The following is a 23,766-nucleotide window of genomic DNA, read 5'->3' as shown; positions in this document are numbered from 1 at the left end:
GTAATACCTCTGTAATAATATTAAGTACACATAACAAATGTTTTTTAAATGACAGGTATTACATATCAAGGGCTTCCCAGGTGGCACTAAAATCCACATGCCAATGCAGGAGATGTAAGAGATGCGGGTTTGATCCCTGGGTCAATAAGATCTCCTGGAGGAGGAAATGGCAACCCACTCCACTATTCTTGCCAGGAGAATTCCATAGACAGAAGAGCTTGGCAGGTTACAGTCCATGGGATCGCAAAGAGTCGGACACAACTGAACATCTGAGTACATTAAATATCACTGCTCTTTAACAGGTCAAAAAAATTCTGACTTTTCATGTGAAAAGCAGTTTAAAACAAGGTTTCACAAAATGTGTAATTTGCTTCCTAATGATTCATATAAGAATGATACCTAACACATTTTAAACTGTATTTTCTAGGATTATTAGTGAAATGACACTTCTTTTGCAAATTATTTATTCATAGCCTTTGTCCACTTATCTACTGGGTCTTATTCTTTTCTCTTTGCATCACCTGATCTACCCAGCATTTATATAATAATAACAAAAACACTCAGGCTATTACATTAGTTGCAAGTAATTTTTCCTAGTTTACTACTTGGCAGTCAAATCTCTTTGTCTTTTTCTTTGGGCTGTCCCCTAATAGCCTCTAAAACCAGACTCTAGAATTATCTTCAAACATCCAGCAACATACACAAAATTCACCTAAGAATGCATCCACCAGACAGCTGATTCCACGCATGGCACGAAAAAATATCTGAGGCAGATGTTTAAGGCAGGGATACTGATTCAATTCTTGTGGCATTCCGCTCACATTTAAGAACTGTTCCTGAAATTTGGGAGTAGAGCTTATAATGGCTGGATTACTCAAATCCACGGGATTACTATCAAAAGAGAGAGCAAGAATTAATTACACATTTAGAAATTTCTTTAGCAATAAAATGCATGCAATCTAAGTTTAAGAACAGGGCTGTGTGTACCTATTTGATTCAGAGAGGAGATGAATCTGTGTTTAATAGGCTAGGGAAGCAAACATCAACTCTACAGAAGACCTGCAGTGTGCTTACATAAACTTCATTTGCCTATTCAGAGAATGAGAACCAAAATAAGACTAGTAATTTTTTATTTTTTAAAAGCATATATGGATATATTGTTATATGTTTGGAATTAAGCAATAGAATGGTAATATTATAAATAAATGTACAAGAACCTCAAGGAGAAAATTTTACTTTAGTATTAATATTTCCAATTTTTAAAAAACTGTGTGGAAATAAGGATTAGTGCTTACATTCTTGTGCATGCACTCAAGTCATACATCTCGATATATTTAAAACAACATATTTGGGCTTGAGTATTTCCACTGAAAAAAAAAGATTTATGTTTTCACTCAAAACAGTCCGCTTAAGTGTCCATTAAACAGCCTTTCCAACTCAAAGTAATAATGTTAGTTAACGCATAGCCAGCCACTTGGAAAGAACTTCCGCTAGCTACAAGATCAAAAGAATTAGGCTGAGGAATAAAAATCAGTGGTTTATAGAGGACCTGGGTCTTTGAAACCTTTTTCCATCCAGTTAGACTCTTAATTTCAAGTAAATGAAAGTGAGGACAGAGGAATGTGTGTGCCCGTATGGAAAAGGGCTTCAAGTATTAGCATACTGTATCCACAGGACTGTAGTTCACTCAGTGAGGTAGAGGAGAAAAGAAGCCTCTAAGGACTTCCCTGGCAGTGCAGTTGGTTAAGAATCTGCCGTCAGGGCAGGGGATGCAGTTTTAATCCCTGGTTGGGGAACCAAGGTCCTGCGTGCCTCAGGGCCAGAGACAGAGAGCAGCGCACAGGCATACAGCAAAACAGCCGAGAGAGATGATAGAGCCGCCTATCCCACGGCTGCCCAGATCCTTCCAATCACGAGTACTGAATGTTCACTGCTTCCCGTCGCCCAGTGAGACCTCTTTATCATCACATAATAACCCCCTTTCCACCAGAATTTGTTCAAATTCCTATTCTGTATATCAAAAAAAAAAAGTGACTAAAACATTCTTTCAGCTCAAGAAGGACAGAGTATGAAGAGATCAATTAATAGTGAAGGAGTAGGGGCTTCCCTGGTGGCTGAGTGGTAAAGAATCTGCCTGCAAATGCAGGAAAACACAGGTTTGATCCCTGGTCTAGGAAGATCCTACATACCATGGAACAGCTAAGCCCACACACCACAACTACTGAGCCTGTGCTCCAAAGTCCAGAAATCACAACAACTGAACCCACGCACTGAAAACTACTGAAGCCCACATGCCCTATAGCCTATGCTCCACAAGAGAAGCCATCCCAATGAGAGGCCCATGCAGCGCAACAAAGAACAGCCCCCACTCACTGCAACTAGAGAAAAGCCCCTGCAGCAACAAAGACGCAGCACAACCAAAAGTAAAGAAATAAACAGCAAAGGAGCAGGAAAAGACTATCTAAGAACTACCACTAAAAAAAAGAACTACCATTAAAAAAGATTCCACTACTACAGTTTTACTGGTGGCATATTTCAAACTCTTAAGGAATATATAACTTTCATACAACAGAGTACAGAAAAAGATAGCAAGTTTCCTAAATTTTTTAAAGTTGCCAAAATATAAATTAGTCAAAAAACAGAAAGAGAGATAATTTGGGAAAATATTAAAAGAACAACATTACATAATCAAGCAGAACTTATCTTTAAAGGATGCAGGATGATTCAACATTGGGGAAAAAAATTAATATACTATCAATAGATAAAAGAAGAAAAGATATTTAATTGCTTAAATGGATCCCAAAATATGACTTGAAAATAATTCAGCATTATTTCCCATTTATATTTTTAAATTTAAAATTCTTTAATTGCCTATGAAATCAAGAACACAAGAAATAGTAACTATCTAATATTAACAACCAACACCCCATTCAAAATTTCAAGGAGTAGAGGCATTCGAATGAAAATCAGAAAAGAGGGATGTCAAAACAGTGTCATTTTAACCCAACAGCGTTGTAGAAATTCTGACCAGTAAAACATACAAAAATTATTGTAACAAAACGGCAACTTTTCAAGCACCTAACACATACCAGATACACTGTTTCACATTTTCCTCAATTCTTATAACAAGATGCATACTATTATTATCCCCATTTTATAGATTAAAAAGAGACTGAGACTCAGAGAGACTAAACTGCTTGCTCAAGCTCACAAAGGAAAAAGTAGTAGAACATGAACTCATACACAGGTCTTACTGCAACCAAAACACTTTTAATGAATTACCACAGACTCAAGTATAAATTACTAGAAAGGAGACATTTCTTATTTGCAGATATGTGCAAATATATGTGTCCATTATATCTAGAAATCTAAGAAGAATCAGTGAAATACAGCATTTTAAAACCCCAAATATAATATACAAAAGTAAAATAGGTAAAACATCTTCTTTACAGCAGCAATAGCCACTTGCAAGATTTAACAATAGAAAAAAAAGTTAGCCTTTCACAACATCAGCAATAAATATAAAGTAATAATGGCAAAAAAAAATTATGCATATGTACAAAACACTTCCGCAACATATTTACGATTCTTAAAAAGAAAAATACCTACTCTTGAAAGGCAACCACAATATATGAAGATGTCAGCTGCTTCTAAATATAATACAAGCTAATACAATTCTCATCTTTGGCAGAGATGAGAATTGCTTAGCTGTTTGGTAATTTCTCTTTTCCTCCTATGCTCTCTTGTAATTTAATGTGGCATATGTGAGTTCCAGCCAAAGGAATATAGGTAGCAGTGATTTCACATCAATGTAGGAGCCGGTCCATAAAACTTTCTACATAATTTTCCTTGCTTTCTCTTTTCCATCTTCTAGCCAGATACAGAGGCTTCTGCCTACAGAGTTAATGCCCTGATAAAGCCCCATGTTGAAGATGGTGGAGTCTTTGCCAGCCTGAGGCCCTGAACAATTACCTAAGCAAAGTTGCTCCTTACCCAAGGCTTTTATGAAACATATTGTACTACGCCGCTAAGATTTTCAGGTTCATCTGCTAAAGCAGGACACGTTCCTTACCCTAATATATACTCCAAACCCCAACAGATTTTGTGAGGTTCTTCTCTTCACATGTGCTTTATAACATGTCAAATGGATTATAAAATTCATCTAAAATGTTAAACAGGCAAGAGGGATTCTTAAAAATATTCTAAGAAGTGGAAAAAGGGAAAAGTTGTTAGTTCTATGAAATACCAATAACTATCTATAGAAAGTTAAAGTAATTAAGTGTGACTCTCCTATAAGAATGAATGAAAAAATCAATGGAATAATATGCAACCCAAAGACAAAACCCATACATATAAATGAACTTAATGGCAAAAAGGAAACAAAGTCAGAAGCAGTGAGTGAGTACAGGTGAGTATCTACCTGATCAAAGTACACAAAAGACTTTCTAATCTTAAAGGAAACAGAAAATGGTCACAGAAAAAGGTAGATGTAAAAAAATAAACTAAAATCACTGAAAGATGAAAAACAAACTACAAACTGAAAAACAAAATGATAGAAAATAGTTAAGATCCCTAATTTATAAACAGGTCATACAGAGTAATTCAGAATCACTAATATACAAACAGAAAAATGAGGCTCATCAAACCAGAAAGAAAAGAAATGCAAGGAAAAAGTTTATGAATCAAGACAGCACACAACAGAATTAAAGTTCCACAGAGCACAAAGAAGGGGCTAGAAGAGAAAATGGTAGGAAGCAATGAAATTGAATTGAAAACAATATCATAAGAAAGAAAGAGCATGACGTATTATCACTTTTAGCAATTTGTTCCTCTGTGAGATTTTATACTGTTCCCTTAGTGGAATTTTAAACAAGGCTACCAGAGAAAAGGCCCTGAGAATAAGACTCATCAGTCAGCGCTGGTCACAGAGAGGAACAAGGTAGTCTTCAGCCCCCACAGCATGTGACAGAGTCCTGGAAGAGAGGCTGTCACAGAGGCAGCAGCAACAGGCCAGAGAACAAATGCTGCACCTACCGCAGGGAACAAGCCCCTAGAGAGTGCGGCCCAAGAGCAGCTGCGGAGAGCCTGATCCTGCCCGGATGGAAGGGGCACGTGACGCAGATGAGTGTACTGTCCAGTTTGGCTCCATCTGACCCCTGGGCTTAGCAGCCACACTGTGAACTCCAACAAGGAGTTATAGTACGGTTCCTGCCTAAGACATTTAGTGGGTAAGGACACATTTGAAATACAACAAGGGTACCTTAACATATGTAAAAAGCGAAACCATGTCTGTGCAACACACTCGTTATCCATTTCAGGAGGGATCAGACTGGCATCTTCATCGGGAACTTTAAATGGAGGAAATGAAGGACCATATGTAAAGCGTAGCAATCTGGAAAATTAAAAAAAAAAAATCACACCACTAAGTTCATTTTAACAGAACTGAAGATACATTCAAGCATTAAAATATAGTAAGATAAATATGATAGGACAAAATAGATGAAACTTGTATTATACCTCACTGAGGTGAGTAAAATAAATGAAAACCATTTTATAAAATAAACTGGAAGAGGACTTTCAGTTTTGTAAAAATTATTTTAAAATATTTACTGCTTTATTTAAATAATTAATATTTATAATTTAGTTCATACATTTGTTATATGATTTATATTATAAATTTGTTACTTATAAAATTATTTCTTTATAACTTATTAATTGTAAGTTTATTTTACTTATATGATTTCATTATAATTATAAAATGATAAGTGATTTTATAAATATTGCCTCTCATAAATTTTAATATATCTTATTATATATAACATAGTATGTAATATACAATACTGTATATAACACTTATACAGAATATAATTTTATAATGTATACTATAAATTTCAAATTACATAATTTTATAAAATTACAAATTATTTAAAATTTTAATTTGTAACTGCAAATAACAAATAAATCATTTAATCATGCACAATTACATTTATGTTGATTATATAGTCATACAAAATAAATTCTTTTTAAAAGATTCATCACACTGCAAATGCCTTCAACATAACTAATTTATTATAATTTATTCATAACAACTGCAACATAACTTTACATGAAGTTTAGAATTTATGGTATGTGTCCCATAAATTGAATTTGACAATTCAATTACTTAACTAAATACTCATATTCCAAATGTATTAAAACTGTTCAAAGCCCTTTGACTTAATTATTAATCTATTATACTCAGAATAGATTATGATCTACTATAGCTAATTTAAATATATCTTAATAAAATAACCAGAATACATACAAAGACTAAGTGTAAAGTACTCACAAATCAACAATATATATATTTTTTTACTTTTATATCCTTCTTTATTTAGCTTTCTTTGTTTTGTTTTTTTTCTGCCCCACTGAGTGACTCATGGGATCTTAATTTTCTGACCATGGACTGAACCCAGGCCCTTGACAGTGAGGGTACAGAGTCCTAACAACTGGCTACTGCTGCTACTGCTAAGTCGCTTCAGTTGTGTCTGACTCTGTGTGATCCCACAGACAGCAGCCCACCAGGCTCCCCCATCCCTGGGATTCTCCAGGCAAGAACACTGGAGTGGGTTGCCATTTCCTTCTCCAATGCATGAAAGTGAAAAGTGAAAATGAAGTCACTTAGTCATGTCCAACTCTCAGCGACCCCATGGACTGCAGCCCACCAGGCTCCTCCGTCCATGGGACTCTCCAGGCAAGAGTACGGGAGTGGGTTGCCATTGCCTTCTCCACTAGACCACCAGGGAATTCCCAACAATAGTTTTAAAAAGGAAAACACAGAGAACAATTTAAATATCAAAACAGCAGAGAAACTATTAAATGAATTATAATTCCATTTATATAATAAAAAACTATAAAGCCATTTAAAATAGGATCTTGAGATCTATGTAAGAAAAAAGGTGCATGTAATCACTGTGACAAGAATCAGACATCAAGTTAAAAAACAGCAGGTAACACTATATAGAATAATCTCGAACTGATTTTTTTAAAAAGATAGAAAAAAATATATTCAAAGATTGTTTATTTTTAAGTGATGAATATTCCCCCTTATGTCTTCCAAATTTTCCATAATAAGCATGTACTGCACTTTTATAATCAAGATAAAGGATGTATTATTTAAAAATAGATTCATAATAGTGACATTCATAAAGATATACCAGAATAAACAAAAATTCATCTTAGTTTAAATGATGATAAAGATATATATGTTAACTCATAAAAAGACCAATCTATCTTCTGATACCTAATACCATCTATAAATTATCTGTTCCCACCTCCACCACTAACCCTCCCATTAAGTCTAAATCAGAGTAAGCCTCCAGTCTCCTGTCAGATTAACCACCAGCTGACAGGAAATATAAGGGACAGAGGAACATATTAATTAACACAACTAGGACATAATCTGAAAAATCCAGAATGTGAAGCATTCAATAAGACAAACCAACCCAGTTCAACAACAAAAAAAAACGTGCAAGGAAATTAAAATGAGAGAGCAGGAACCTACAGTTTAAAATAGGCTTAAGAAATATGTCAACTAAATACAATGTCCAAACCTTGTCTGTGTTCTGATTCAATGGAATCAAGTATTTTCCCCCCCAAACACCACCGGCCCCAGCGCCCCCCACTAAAAAAGAGGCTCAATGGAATCAAGTATTTTAAAAAGTTGAGACATTCAGGAACATCTCAACACTCAACAGCTTATCAATATTAGAAAACTGTTAATGTTTTGTTCATGTGTGATAATGGTATTGTGATCATGTTTAAAAAAGAATGCTCAGCATATATTACAAAAAATGAAAAAAAAAAAGTCTGAAAAAAATGAAGCCTAACGGTTTACTCACAGAATAGTGATGATATTATATACAAATGGCTAAAAAATACCCAAAAAACAAAATCATTATTATAAAAAACTGCCTACTTTGGTTACAGACGAGAACATTATAGTATGATCCTATTTCTGTAAAATTACATATAATAAGATTTCTGGTGAACTTAACTCTTTCCGTTATAACTTTCTTTGGCTTATTTTTTTTTAACAATGATCTTAAACATTTTGGATTTCTCTGGTGGCTCAGACCATAGCGCGTCTGTCTACAACGCGGGAGACCTGGGTTCAATCCCTGGGTCAGGAAGATCCCCTGAAGAAGGAAATGGCAACCCACTCCAGTATTCTTGCCTGGAAAAATCCCACAGATGGAGGAACCTGGTAGGCTACAGCACTGGGGGGTCACAAAGAGTCAGACACAACTGAGCGACTTCACTTTCACTTTCTTTCTAAACATTTTAATATTTAGAATTAGAGTGGGATTTGGGGGGTGGGAATAGTAGGGCTCAGAATTCATCTACCTCTCCAAAATACTTTCTCAATCTAAAAGGTTTTACATTAGACAGGTACTAGGCCAACTGCTACATCTATTTTTAAAAGTTGATTGATTCTATTAACTAAAGTGTAATAATAAGAGACACAGAATAGAGGTTTTTACCATGTACTCCATAAATCCCAGAGAGACACAGAATTAGGGGAAGGCTGCCTATGGCCAGACAGATGAAAGAAGGCAAGTTGATGACGGTAACTTACCTTGAAGTGAGCGCACAGATGACCTTGCTCCACTGCTCCACCACTGCTGGGTGGTGCCTCCAGTTAGCCACCATCTCCTTGGCTGTTTTCCAGTAAGGAGGTGTTGGGAAGCACCGTGTACATGCTAGTAACCAAACCTCAAAGAGAACACCAATCAACTTCTCTGCTAGATTCTCAGCAATGCCACCTTACCAACAAAAAGAAAACATCTTTGGCATACTTATTTGTAAAGCAGAATCTTTAACTCACTGATTTGGGAGAACTGGTCAAAAAATTAAAATAACTGCAATGTTAAGTTTTGACTTTCAAATAATCACTTAATAGTAAGAACAAAAAACTACTCTAAGGAGCTCTTATGAAGGAAATCATGAACACATCAACCCATTATCATGTGGGAAGTTTTCAAGTGGCCCTGCTGGGTTCTCATGGAAGCTCTTAACCTTCCAGTAGTGAGACAGGAGCACACACGGAAGAAGGGAAAGGATGAGTGCCTACAATGAACAAGTGCTATTAGTCAGTGTCTGTGCCACACAGCTCATACACGTGACCGCACATTCATTCTGCAGGGTAGGTTTTTATATCAATAATATCTATTACCAATTATCAACTATATCCATTTTGAAGATGAGAAAACAGGTTCTGGAAATTTAAGTAACTTGCCCAAGTTCACACAGCCAATAAGAAAAGGAATCAGAACAAATACCTGAGACTTCCTACCTTCACACTTTGCTATGAAATGCTTCATGTGTTTGAAAGCCACCCTTCAAGGCAGAGGGAGACAAGGAAGGGAGCCAAAGGTCTGGTTCTGGCAGGACAAAGCCTCAACCATGAAAACAGAGCTGCTGCTCGGCTCCAGTCTGGGAACCAAGGAGAACAGCAGCGGACTGTACTCTGCCTGGCCATAGAAGGCAAACTGGATTCCCATACAGAATGAAAAGTTCTAAGGATTTCAAATGAGCAAAAACGAAGTTTCAACAATAATAAGCTCCAGAAGGGGATGCATGGCTTGACTTATGGTGCTGAATCCCTGGCATGGGGACTGTTTAAGAGAGAGGCACATTACCTGTCTGGCTAGCTCATCGCCAATCCCAGACAGGGTATTTCTATTATGGAGTCCCTTTCAAGACACTAAAATTCTTCCTGGACACTGCATTTATGTGAAAGCACAAGCACACTCACATGTGTCAGTAAAAAGAATACACAGATGAATAAGCAACAGGAGAATTTGGAACTAGAATTATCAACTTATTGTCTGTGTATACTGTGCTATATTATACAAAGCAAGACATCTTAAAATACATTCTAAACTCATAAAACTGAAGGCTTTTTGATAGCTAGGTAATGAATGACATACTTGTCATACTTCCAAATAGAATACTTTTAAGATTTTCTAGGTTTCATTTGCTAAACAAAATAATCTTCTGCAGCCATCGAGTTTTCAGTCTACCTGGATAACTATTTTGTAATCAGGTACATTAGTTGTTTCTTAAATAGGCTCTGTCCTAATACAATGAACAAGCTACTGTTACTGTCATTATCAAACATGTATTAATTCACTGAGTCTCTCCTCATATTGGTTTGTCAACTATAGTGCCAAATTTTAAATCTTGACTGAGTCTACTACTCATTGAGTCTAAAAGTAAACTGTGGAGCTCAGCAATAAATCAGAAAAAATAATTAACAAACCTTGAACAGTTGGTGGCGCTAGAAGTATGTCATTAATCTGCAGAAGAAACAACAGTAAGACTTCCCAGGTTTCTCGGGCCATAATGGATGATTCACGGGCCAGTTTTTGAATGGCTCTCAGGACCTGTAAGCATAGTCGGATCTGACTGGAGCCCTGTTCCTGTCTAAAGAAGACAGATCAGACATCACTGACAAGCTTAAGGACAGAATACAACCGTTATAGACAGGCAACTCCCTAAGAGCACCAGCAGACAGAACTAGGCGCACCCTCTTCAGTTCAAAGCTACTTCGTCCCCATGCAATCTGGCATTCTGGGATCTAAACCTACCACTCCTAAAGAGCTTGAAAAGCTCCCAGGGAGAGGGAGGATACTAGAAAGTAGACTTCACCTCTGGGTTTTCTAAGTCTGAAATGTGCCTGGCACATACGACAGATACTCCATAGGTTTCTGCTGAATGAATGAGTAAATACTCACAGCCACTTCTGCTGCTCACACAACAGAATGCCTTTGTATTCTTTCAAAAAATTTTAAACATATGTTCACAAGAATTCAGCATGAATTTCATAATGCTCACAATCCATTTGAAGTTCATGTCTGCTAGAGAAGAGCCTAAAAAATGAAATATCCTAACAGGTCCCCAAAACTGATGGGATGTAGAGACAACTTCCTCAGAAATAAGCATCTGCTAACTGCGGGTCTACTAAAAAAAGGCAACTTAACCCAAAGCTACCCAAGATACTCCCAAAGAAGTTTTATAACTCTCTTTAGTTCACAACACCATTTTTCTCCAACAGTATTATTACATCAGTGTATCAGGGCTAGGGTTGAGGAGGAAGATAAAAGTACAAGTCCCAGCCCGTATCCCCACTGTCCAACATGGATCACCTTAAGATTTTCAAGAATCATAGTAAACCTACTGCATTGGCAAATAGTGAATTGGCTTCCAGAGTTCCCATGAGAAAACCAAGGCAAGTAACTAATATTACTGAAATAAATCTTGAGGACAAGTTTCTACATGACTCATGTCACAAAGAATTAATAAAACATGTCTCTATCAGAGGAGGGAATCTGAGAGCCTCCTCGAGAAATCCAGACAATGAAGTGAGTGCTCTTAGAACTTCCATCACAACCTCAGGATAAAGATTCTCAGATTCTGGGCCATGACCCATAAAACCAAACACTTACACTAGAGCTGCAAGAAAACAACCTAACCCTAAGTTCCCCCTAAAAAGCCAGACCTAAAGTGAAATGATGAGACATTCACCTAGGAAAAGACAAGAGTCCCCAAGAACAGGGAGATGTCCCACGTTCAGTTTGAGGTGAATCCGGACCATGGGAAGCCAAGAAGCTCAAGCTTGTGTCTGCTGGTCTGCTACTAAGCAAGAGTAAGAAATATACAACAGCCCCAAACCTCATGTAGCCATATAAGAGGAAGCCCAGAATAAGAAATAAAAATACCACTAGTGGTCCTGGAGGCGACACTCTTACAAGCTAGCAATAACACTACAAACTTCCCAAATGGTAACCCAGGCTTACCTACCATTCCTAGTACTACCTGCCTAGTGCAGAAAAGGAAACACCTGCTTCTTAGGTACTGTGGCATCACTCAGACAGCCTAAATTCAAGAGCAGTGTCCAAGTTTCTACAGCTAAGAGAAACAAGGTAATCTTTACTGAATAAGAAATAGAAAGGTCGAAAACACTCTTTTCGACCTAAAGGAGGAAAATGTACTTTTCCCCCTAATATTTCCAAAAGCAACTTGTGAACTTTAGGAAAACTATTCTAGAACATGAGCTGGTGAACTATGTATGGCCTGTGGGTCAAATCTGGCCTGTCATCTATTTTTGTAAAAAAACTTTATAGGAACACAACTATGCTCATTTATTTATATATCGTCTATGGCTGCTTCTCTGTATCAGCAGAGTTGAATAGTTGTGACAGACACTACGGTATGGCCCACAAAGCCTAAAATATTTACTGTACGCCTCTTTACAAAAAAAGTTTGCCACTGCTTTAGAAGAATGTCATACTTTCTAAAGTACAGTGTATTCGAGCAATGAAGACCCTAATCAGTTTTAAATGATGGGTCACTCTTCACTCAGCTATGTGCTCCCCCAAATCAAACTGATAGGCAAAAGAGAAAGGCTACATCCATTCTGACCTAATCTTTAGGAAAGTGGTAGAGGCTGTTTCCTCTATTTTGAGTGTTAGTTTTCATAAAAACAATTACTTCAGTAAACTTGATTTTGTGACTATTTGACTCAAAAAACAAAAACAAAAAACTCCCAATAACAGGAGATAAGATCATAACTCCCAATATTTAGCACTGAAAATATTTAGCTCCCTAAGATACAATTAGCCAGGAGAACTCTAATACTCAGTTCAGCACCCTCTCAGAATTATGCACACTTTTGGGAAAACAAGCTAATTACCAAATAGTAAAATGAACCATTTATATGGTAGTCATGCTTCTTAAAAGAGAAAAGCAAAAGCCTAATTAATATAAATGCAACTGATTTTTCTCATCAATAAAATTAACTGAGCACTGAGAGTTGGTAAGAGTACAAAGAGGAGACAATACCACCCAGGAAACTCTCCCATTTACTAAGAAAGAGCCTAGTAAGTTAGTCTCCTAAATGGGATAATAAGAAAGCATTAAAAGTATTATCATTTTAGAAGAACCTGCTTAGTTACAAACAATATGTCTTCCTACCACTTACTTGCCACCATTTCCTGTTATAACTTCTATTTGAAATCAATAAATACAAACAACCAGCATTTAATTCACCCAAATGTAACCTAGACAGTGTATTAAAAAGCAGAGACATCACTTTGCCAACAAAGGTCCAAACAGTCAAAGCTATGGTTTATCCAGTAGTTATGTACAGGCTTGGATCATAAAGAAAGCTAAGCACCAAAGAACTGATGCACATGAACTGTGGTGTTGGAGAAGATTCTTGAAATTCCTTTGGACAGCAAGGAGATCAAACCAGTCAATCCTAAAGGAAATCAATTCCGAACATTCATTGGAAGGACTGAGGCTGAAGTTCCAATACTTTGGCCACCTGATGTGAAGAGCCGACTCACTGGAGAAGACCCTGAACCTGGAAAAGATTGAGGGTAGGAGGAGAAGGGAGTGGCAGAGGATGAGATGGTTGCATGACATCACCGACTCAATGGACATGAGTTTGAGCAAGTTCTAGGAGATGGTGAAGGACAAGGAAGCCTGGCGCGCTGCAGTTCACAAGGTCGCAATGAGCTGGACATGACTGAGTGAAGTGGAACTGGGTGGCTGGTGACGCGGGCGATAAGGTTAAGGGGTTAACAGGCATACCTCAATGTACTGCACTTCATTTTATTGCACTTCACCAATATTGTGGGTTTTTTTTACAAACTGAAGACTTGTAGCAACCCTACATTGACTGAACAGGTCTATATGTGCCATTTTCCCCACTGCATCATTCACTTTGTGTCTCTATGCCACATTTTGGTAATTCTCAAAATATTTTCATTATTACTATATCTTTACAGTGATTTGATTATCAGTGATCTTTGATGTTACTACTGTAATTATTTTGCAGCACCACAAACAATGCCCATATAAGATGTCAAACTTCACTGATAAATGTGTCCTGACTGCTCCACCAACCAGCCATTTTCCTGTCTTCTCTTTCTCCTCAGGCCTCCCTATTCCCTGAGACACAGCAATATTGAAATTAGGCCATTTAATAACCCTACAATGCCTCTAAGTGTTCAAGTGAAAGGAAGAATCATGTCTCTCACTTTAAATCAAAAACTAGAAATAACAAGTACCTACTGTAGTAGCACAGGGAACCACAGTCAGTATCCTGTAATAACCGATAATGGAAAAGAATCTGAGAAAGCATATGTGTGTGTGCATACACGCACACAAAACTGAATCACTGTGTTGTATAACAAAACCTAACACAGCACTGGAGAGCGGTAGAAATGACTAAGCTTTGTGAGGAAAGCAGGTCAAAAGCCAAGACAGGCTAGAAGCCAGGCCTCCTGCATCAGTAAGCCAAATTGTGAATGCAAAGGAAAAGCTTTTGAAGGGAAATTAAAAGTGCTACTCCAATGAACACACAAATGATAAGAAGAAACAGCCTTATTACTGATGTGAAGAAAGTTTTAGTGTCTGGACAGAAGATCAAACAAACCACAACATTCCCTTAAGCCAAAGCCTAACCCACAGCAAGGCCCTAACTCTCTTCAATTCTGTGAAGGCTGAGAATGGTGAGAAAGCTGCAGAAGGAAAAGTCTGAAGTCAGCAGAGGTTGGTTCATGAGGTTGAAGCAAAGAAACTGTAGTCATAAAAAAAAAAAAAAGGTGTACATGCGGGGCGGGGGGCAGCAGCAAGATGAAGCAGCAAGTGCTAATGTAAAAGCTGTAGCAAGTTCTCCAGAAGATCTAGCCAAGATAATTAAGGAAGATGAAAGTAGCCAAACTAAACAACAGAATTTCAGTGGAGACAAAACAGCCTACAGGCTTCTATTGGAAGAAGATGCCGTCTAAGTAGACTTTCATAGCTAGAGAGAACTCCTGGCTTCAAAAATGTAAAGGACAGGCTGACTCTCTTAATAGGGGCTAATGCAGCTAGTGGCTTCAAGTTGAAGCCAATGCTCATTTACCATTCTGAAAATCCTAGGATCCCTAAGAATTATGCTAAATCTACTCTGCCTGTGCTATATAAATGACAATAAAGCCTAGATGACAGCACACTGATTTATAATATGGTTTACTAGATATTTTAAGCCCACTGTTGAGACCTACTACTCAGAAAAAAAGATGCCTTTTAAAATACTACTGCTCATTTACAAAGCACTTGGTCATCCAAGAGCTCTGATGGATGTGGACAAGGAATGTCGCCTGCCATTTCAGTAAACAACGTTGTGGCCATAAAGCCACCAGTCACTACAGCCACCCCCTACAGTACACCCTAGGGGAATTCAGGACAGAGGAAAACAAAATACTGGGCCTACACAGTTCAGACGGATATCAAAGGAATAATTTCAGTAAGCTCAAACTCTTGCATCTTCCTATACAAAGAAAGGCACTAAAATCATTAACTTGAGATGTCTTTTTTTTTTTGATTAGCAGTAATTTTTCATGTTCTGCTACACAGCTTTTTTTTTCCCTCCCAGCAAAACTCCTATATACCCTTGCTCCTTCCTTACCTCTTTGGAACACTCCCTCTGAGCATCTGAGAGGCGATATCCAGGTTATAGTTTTCAGTAAGTCCAATGAACAAAATGTAATTCTCAACTTTTAGGCTGTGCATTTTTTTTCAGTCAACACTGAAATGTACAATGAGATAAATGTTGCCTGCTAACCTACCATTCATTCTGCTGCCCATGGATGAAGGAGTATTTTCAACTTTCAAGTCTTATTATTTAAAAAACACATTGGGTAAGACTATAGCTGCCATAGACATTGATTCCTCTAATGGATATTTCCAATTTCAAGTAGAAATTGAAAACTCTGTGGAAAAGATTTACTATTCTAAATGGCATTAAGAACATTTATGATTCATGGGAAAAGGTCAAAATATCAACATTAATAAGAGTCTGGAAGAAGCCGATTCCAATCCTCATGGATGACTAGGAGGGGCTTAAGACTTCAGCGGAGGAAGTGAATGCAGATGTGGTAGAAATAACAAGAGAACTAAAATTAGAAGTGGAACCTGAAGATGGGGCTGAATTACTGCAATCTCATGATAAAACTTTCAGGGATGAGGAGCTTGCCTCTTATAGATAAGCAAAGAAAGTGGTTTCTTAAGACGGAATCTACTCCTGGTGTAGATGCTGTGCACATTATTGAAATGAAAACAAACTAGATTTAGAATATTGCATAAACTTAGTTGATAAAGCAGCAGCAGGCTTTGACAGGATTAACTTTAATTTTGAAAGAACCTCTACTGTACGCAAAATGCTATCAAATAGCACTGCATGTTACAGAGAAATCATTCATGAACTGATGAGTCAATCAACGTGGCAAATGTCACTGTTGTCTTATTTTAAGAAACTGCCACATCCACTCAACCTGATCAGTCAGCAGCCATCAATATCAAGGCAAGACCCTCCACCATCAAAAAGATTACAGTTCACTAAAGGCTCAGCTGACAGTTAGCACTTTTTAGCAATGCCAGCATTTTAAAATTAAAACATGTACTTTTTTTTTTAGACATAATGCTATTGCACACTTATAGTTAACAGTATAGTATAAACATAACTTTTCTATGCACCGGGAAACCAAAAAATTTATTTCAATGTTCTCTTTACTGCAGCATCCTGGAACCAAACCAACAATATCTTGAGGTATGTTTGCACACTTGATCCTATAGATCACAGCACATAATGAAGATTCTCTTTCTTAATTCAGATTTTCCAAAGCAATCTTCCTTCTAAATTTAAAAAGCTAAAATTTACAGAGCTGGTTTTTGGATGATTCATAGTCCCTCATCATCTGACAGACCAAAAGTCCTAACCAGAACTTTTCCAGAAGGATGGACGTCAGCTCTCTTGACCCTTCCACAGACATTTTCAAAAAAGAAAACACACACACACACATACACACACATAGATGAAAACAGGTTTTTCTCAAAGGAAATCCCTACAAATGGGTAGGCAACTAATGTTTTCCTCTCCATTTTCTATTATTTTCAAAATCCTTTAAAATGACATATAATGTTTTAGACATAAATAAGGCAACCGTACATTACAATATTTAAGGTCTCTGTCACAGAAGGTAGGAGAAAAACTCAGTAACAAATTGTCAAAAGTATTCTTTTGGTCTACTACAAATTTGCCCATAATTTCAAATCTGCTTGCTTCTATATCTTCATTCTCTCCTAAGATTCATTTTAAGGTATAGGGCTTAGTTATCCTTTAGTTTAAGTTTAGATAAGAATTATGTTAGGCAAAAGTAGGGTTTTTTGACTGTAAGGGAAAGAGGTCACAGTATTTTCATACCTAATAGCTATCAGATCTTAGAAGCAAAGCCAAAAGCTATTAAAATGAAAACACACAGTTAAAGAGTCCTAGAAAACATTATATAAGCCCATCTCTCTCATTCATATTAACACATTTTTTAACTGAAAAAAACATGAAAATTACTGTTCAAAGGACTAACAATGAAATCAGTTCCTATAACATAAAAAAGTAACAATGATGAATATTTTAATATGATCTGGATAATGGCCAGATAGGCTAGTATAGCTTACCTTGGTACAAAAAGATTTTGCAGGTGTTTTAGTATACTTTGAACATATAGATTAGGCTCTTTAATAACTGGCAAAGGAATAGAATCTTTCGGTAACACTAAAGCCATAATCCAGTCGGTATATACATCAACACAGTATTTTACAGTCTCTCCATCCAATGGAAGAGTCAGTCCATAGCAAATTACTTCCATGGTCCATTTTACCTAAACAGAAGAAAATATAGATATAGAATTATTACACATCCCTCCCTGTTTATCAGTAGACTGATTTAAAATGTTAACTTCTTAAAAAAAAAAATGTTAACTTCTTATTACCAAAAACCTCTCAATTGAAGTATATTCATCTCAACACATATCAGATTAATTTTAGAAAATGTACCTCCCATGTATAAGACATACTCAAGACAACACTTTCTAAGCAAAAGATTTAAGAAAAAAAATTATGTACTTATTTATAATTATCAAGCCTACACTGGCTTTCACCCCTTAGACATTATTATTGTTTGCTCTGTAAAATAAAAAGTACAGGTCATCTTGGCTTTCCACAGAGATTAGATGCACAGAAATAGAAAATTTTAGATATTTTCCTCCACTTAATTTGCATGTGGGTATGTGCCATTTAGGAAATCATTTACATAAATTTAATCATATTCCATTTTCAGATTATGCAACTTTAACAAACAACAGGAAGGAAGATGAACTGTCCAACTCTTACTGTGTGACTATTTTCATCTGGCAAAGAAAATAATATTTTAAATGGAAGGGCAAGATCAAACATAGGTCAGAAGGGACTGAAGGTGGGTAACACCTTAAAAAGGCACTTAGCTACACTAAATGACTTCCAGCCTCCTGACCTGTCTGAATCATAGGGGCTGAGAGAAATTGTCTAAGAGAGTGCTGAACCACTGCCAGCAATCATGAATGAATAAGGTACAATGAGAAGGAGGAAATGGTCCAACTTGCAAAAGAAGATAAAATTATATTCCAGATAATGTAGACTGGAAAGTTTAAGTGAATTCCAGACAAAACTCTGGGACAAATTACTAAGCAGATGATCAGTGAGTACTTATAAAAGGGAAGAAGGGTCAGTGGGAACTAGCCTGCTCAAAAAGAATAAGTCATGCCAGACAAGCTTCATTCCTCTATTAAGAGGGTTACTATGAAGGCAGCTGGTACAAAGCTGGTACTGATTTAAAATCAGTTTCCGAGGCACTATCATAAATATTATCTAACCATCAGAATAACCCATGTGAGAGGGTAAACTATCCTCATTTTAGACATAAGAAAACTGAAGTTTAGCAAATTAAGCTATTTGGCCCAAAGCATCTGCTTCAAAATGCTGGAGCTGAAAACTAGATCCCTGACCTAGAAATCTAAAGCTATTCTCACCATGCCATTAACAGCCTTCTCCAGCAAAGGGGGATTTGGGCTTTAAGAAATTTGGTCCTTGTGCCCAAGATGGAGACAACAGAGAGTCCAGAAGAAGGTAGAATAGCTGGATTTGTAACTGGTCAAAATAACGTGGGAGACTAGCAGTGGATTACTGTAACAAGATCATTTTGGAAGAAGATGCCCAATGGCATGCCAAAGGCTCTGCCAAGATTTTAACTTAGAGAAAATCAGATTACATGCTGACCATGTGCAGAAATCACAAAACTAAAAAAATAACTAACCTATAAAACAGAAATTCAGGATTCACAAAGATTTCAGCAGTTTAAACTAAAGCTGAATTTGACAAGATAAATACCTGTACTGAAATTTTTAAGCTTAGAACAAAACTACAAAGGTCATAGGTAGAAAATATGTAACAACAGTATAATAGAAAATAACATGCCACAGCAATTAATGTTAAAAGCAACTATAACAACACTGTGAGGCTATCACAAATGAGGTGGGGAGGGGTGCAGAGCGGGATTAAGCTGAACAAGAGAAAGAATTTTAAAAGAGGCTGCCAAGTTCCTAATTATCAGAGGAAAGACCAAGGAGAAGGTATACCTTTGGTGATATCTTCACACAATAGTTCACTTACGTAATTTGAGAGGACACTGGATTTAAGAACTATTATTATCTCTTATTCTTTCGAGGGTAGAAAGGGCTGCACTGAACACCACCACCTAATTGCATGCCATCTCTTCCCAGGAGAAGGCAGCAAGGAATTACAGATACACCAAGAAGAGAGAGCGCCAGGGCAAGTGCTACTCCTCAGGGTAGGTCTCTGCCAGGGCACTCTAAGAAAAGGCTCTTCAGCAATGAAGGGCTTCCCCTTTGGTAATCCATGGCCTACAGAGGGTAAATAAACTGCCTCCTGAGCTATAATCTTCAGTCTATCTAGAGTGGTCTTATACCTGGATTAAGTCTAATCTCTCCCTCAGGAGAAATCAGAACTTAAGTGAAAAGGGACAGGCAGGTTAAGTCCAACTTAAAGCAACTTAACTTTAATGTCAGTCCCCTGAACCCAAGAACAGAGGACCAGCTCCAGGCCAAGCCACTTCAAAAACTCCTCATCTTTAAGGACAGCAAACATAAACCGCATTCCAACCACTTGGGCTCACAGCCATACAGACAGAACTAGACAGAACTGCTCTGCAGTACTCTCAAACTTACAGGTCAGGATGGAGACAGCGAGAGAGCCTCAGGCTCAATGCACATGGGTAGCCTGAAAACCACACAAGACAGGCCTTTGATCAGAGGCCTTTTAGAGGTAAAAACGAAGATCTTCCAAACACAACCTGTGAACAGAAATCTGAAGACTGAGCCTAGAACTTGGGGACACAGGCCTGACATCCTGACATCCAAGTCTGCTCAGCACACAGCTCAAGTGGAGAAGGAGAACTGGGTCCAGCTAGCAGAAGTTCCAACAGCACAATGGTACAATCTATTCCATGAACAAACTCTGAGCTCTAACCCGCAACCCAATTAAGGTCAAACTAAGAAGTCACACTCCACTGAGCAGAAATCCATTTTAAAAGTGTGTGTTAGTTGCTCAGCTGTGTCTAACTCTTTGCAACTCTATGGACTGTAGCCTGCCAGGCTCCTCTGTCCATAGGATTCTCCAGGCAAGAATACTAAAGTGGGTTGCCATTCCCTCCTGCAGGGGATCTTCCCGACCCAGGGACTGAACCTGGGTCTCCAGCATTGCAGGCACATTCTTCACTGTCTGAACCACCAGGGAAGCCTATAAAATGTTAAATAAATTATGCAGTAACAGACATATTTTCACATAGTAGAATGAAATGAAGAAACACTTACTTCTTTGTCAGTTTTTAACAAACTCTCACTCCCAGCCACTGAAGGGGCACCTAAGGCCTGCCCAAGAGGATGCACCACCGCACTTGCCACCTCTCGCCCAACGCTCTCCGGATAGCTGTGCAGCACGCTGGTGTGGCCCTGATCATTCTGAATCACCAAATGCAGCGACCTCCACTCAGAGTACATCGTGCCGCTAAAGAACTATCCAAACGGCACCTGAAAAGACAAAAGAGAATTCCACGTCAGATTACACTGCTGGAAGCTAATAAAAATAACTAAAATACATACTTACCCTACATAGCATGATAAAGCAGCTGCCTTGAGATGACTGAGGGGAAAAAAAAAACCACCTAAATGTTTTGAGAATGTTCTCAATAGCCTCTTGGTGAGATAAGGCAGGAAAGGCAGACCCTGGGAAGCAGCTGTCTGAGCACCTCCCCAAAAAGAGCCTTCAGAAGCCCAGAGGAGAGCTGGGGCAGATGGCCACCGTGCAAGGGGATAAAATAATCAGATCTGGGGCACTCACAGCATGAGGGAACCCTCCTCATTCCATGTTCCAGGATGGAAAAAGATGGAAGAAGGGTATGCTCCAAGTAGAAAAGGGAGACAAAGGAAAGGGTTTACTCCAAGCCACAGATTTTTCAGTCAACAGTTTCCAAGTTCCTATTACACGCTAGGAACAGACCCCTGCAATTTCCCACCACTACCCTTAAATCAGATATAAAATTCTTCGAGAACATTTCATTCTCTACAGCAGTGGCATACCCTCTTCTGGTAATGGAACACCTGGAACTCAGTATCCTTCAGAAAATCTATTAAGACCTGCCACTTACTGAGCATGTATTACCTACTGCGCATGAAAGTATCACAACTCTGTGAAAATTAAGTCACATTATCCCTATTTCACAGATGAAAAAACTGAGGCATAGAGAGGTGTGCTGCTTCCCTGAGGCTTCAGAACCATAACATGATAGAGCTGGGTTTTGAGTCCATATCTGTTGCACTCCACGGACCATGCTCTTTGACCGGAGCACGTACTGCCCCTCTCTAGCCTATAGATTCTCCACGATATAGACTGCTTTTCCCAGTGCTGTATATTCTCTATGAAACAATATCTAAGTCTACTACACAAATAAAAAATTCTAGCCACAGAAAATGTTATTTATGTGATTACAATGTAAATATTATAATCACAAACGCCATATTCATGAAGCAAATCAAGGATGATTGGTCCTTTCCAATTCATTTCTGTAAACTTTCACTTTCTACTTGCTCTGAAATCTGTTGGCCCAACCAACAGAGTTTAAGGGTACATTTATTTTTTTTTTCCATTTATTTTTATTAGTTGGAGGCTAATTACTTTACAATATTTTAGTGGTTTTTGCCATACATTGACATGAATCAGCCATGGATTTACATGTATTCCCCATCCTGAACCCCCCTCCCTTAAGGGTACATTTAAACTTGAAAAAGTTCCATCCCTTAAGCTAGTTTTTCTTCAAATGGGTAGCTTTGTTTAATTTTATCTTAGAAAACCTCATTCCAGCTCAACAAGTACCAGTGTTTTTCAAGAGGATATGGCCCTCCTCTGACAAGAGTCCCTGAAAACACAAAGGCAGAAGGGATGAATCAGCATCAAACAAGGTACCTACAATGTGAAGGATGGGTGGATATAAGACTCTATTAAAGTTGCCTCAGTCTCCTTAGGATTTATAAGGAACCCCCGACAAGGGTGGTGTCCCCCCACACCCTGGCTGCCCTAAAATAACTCTCTCAAAACTGGAAGGAAAAAAAGGGGAAACTCTGATAGGGTGCGGGGAAATTCTGATAGGGTGCCATTTCATCAGAGGACAACTTATACCCACACATTTTTTTCTCACCTTTTTAAATAAGCATATAAACACATAAATACATATACATATAGTACACAGTATAATATACATACACACACTATAATCTCTTACCTAAATGCACAGGAACATTATACTACAGGGTTTTTGGTTTTAGTGTGATTTTTCACCCTTTTCATTTGTTTGCCTTCATTCCCTAGCCAAGTAATTCACTTCCCAGAATAGATAATCCATTTAAACAACCTAACATGTCCTCTTGTATTTTGCTCAGTCATATTAAAATAATTTATATACACACAAAGCTAGGAACTATATACTTTTTCCCATTCACCAGTACTTCACAAATATACTTCTTTCTAATAACAGATTCTTTTTCATGGTAATGTACTATTCTAATTTATTCAACCAATCTCCTAATAATGGTTTTTTCAGGAGAAAAAAACTAACATATTTATTTCATTTCCTATTTTTTGTAATAAATAGAATACTCCTAATATGTTTACTTCATTTCCCATTTTTTGTCACTAGGAAATAACAATGCAAAAAATAGGCTTGTTTATATATCCTTAATCAGTGGCATTTAAATTTCTACAAGGGAAACTACTGGATCAAAGAGTATATGTATTTTTAATGTTAACAGGTCTCGCCAGATTGCTTCGCCAAAAGCTGTAATAACTCCCATTCACATTAGGAATGGATGAGAGCCTTTCCATCTTCTTACTCCCAATCTTTTGCCAAGAATCAGATTTACTTATGTATTTATTTATTTATTTGCCAGTTTGGAGGTATGAAATGAAATTTCACTATTCTAACCAAATACATTTTTATTTTACACCTTTCTAGTTTTGAGTCTGCCTTAGAAGATTTCTCCCTCCTATCCTTCACATCAGTGCTTTTCAAAATGTGGGTCATAAAATAAATGTAATAGATAATACTTTTTAATTATAGGGAATAGAATATATAATAAAGGCACCATACACAGTAAAGGTAAGCAAAGTTCTGTGAAATCTTGTTTCATTTTTTATATATGCGTATGTTCTGGGTCACAATATAAAATACATAAAATATTTATTATGGGTCTAGGTCCAAAAGTTTAAAAACATAACCCTAAAATGTATATA

General features: G+C 37.4%; 1 protein-coding gene across 4 annotated transcripts in view; it reads right to left on the bottom strand.

The window, feature by feature from the left end:
* The window catches only part of RALGAPB (Ral GTPase activating protein non-catalytic subunit beta), an 87,274-nt gene that overhangs the window by 52,329 nt on the left and 11,179 nt on the right, over window positions 1–23,766 (bottom strand). For all 4 annotated transcript variants that reach the window (XM_070472621.1, XM_070472622.1, XM_020909080.2 and 1 more), the window contains exons 2-7: window positions 20,796–21,011; window positions 17,548–17,750; window positions 10,304–10,467; window positions 8,618–8,804; window positions 5,261–5,392; window positions 713–891 (exon numbers count right to left, since the gene is read on the bottom strand). In XM_070472621.1, coding sequence (XP_070328722.1) covers window positions 713–891; window positions 5,261–5,392; window positions 8,618–8,804; window positions 10,304–10,467; window positions 17,548–17,750; window positions 20,796–20,981 — 1,051 coding nt within the window. In that variant the 5' untranslated portion in view covers window positions 20,982–21,011. The remainder of the gene's footprint in view (window positions 1–712; window positions 892–5,260; window positions 5,393–8,617; window positions 8,805–10,303; window positions 10,468–17,547; window positions 17,751–20,795; window positions 21,012–23,766) is intronic.

The sequence above is a fragment of the Odocoileus virginianus genome, chromosome 9, assembly GCF_023699985.2.
Source record: "Odocoileus virginianus isolate 20LAN1187 ecotype Illinois chromosome 9, Ovbor_1.2, whole genome shotgun sequence".
In the NCBI taxonomy this organism is placed as follows: domain Eukaryota; kingdom Metazoa; phylum Chordata; class Mammalia; order Artiodactyla; family Cervidae; genus Odocoileus; species Odocoileus virginianus.
This window is presented reverse-complemented; position numbering and strand designations above follow the sequence as displayed.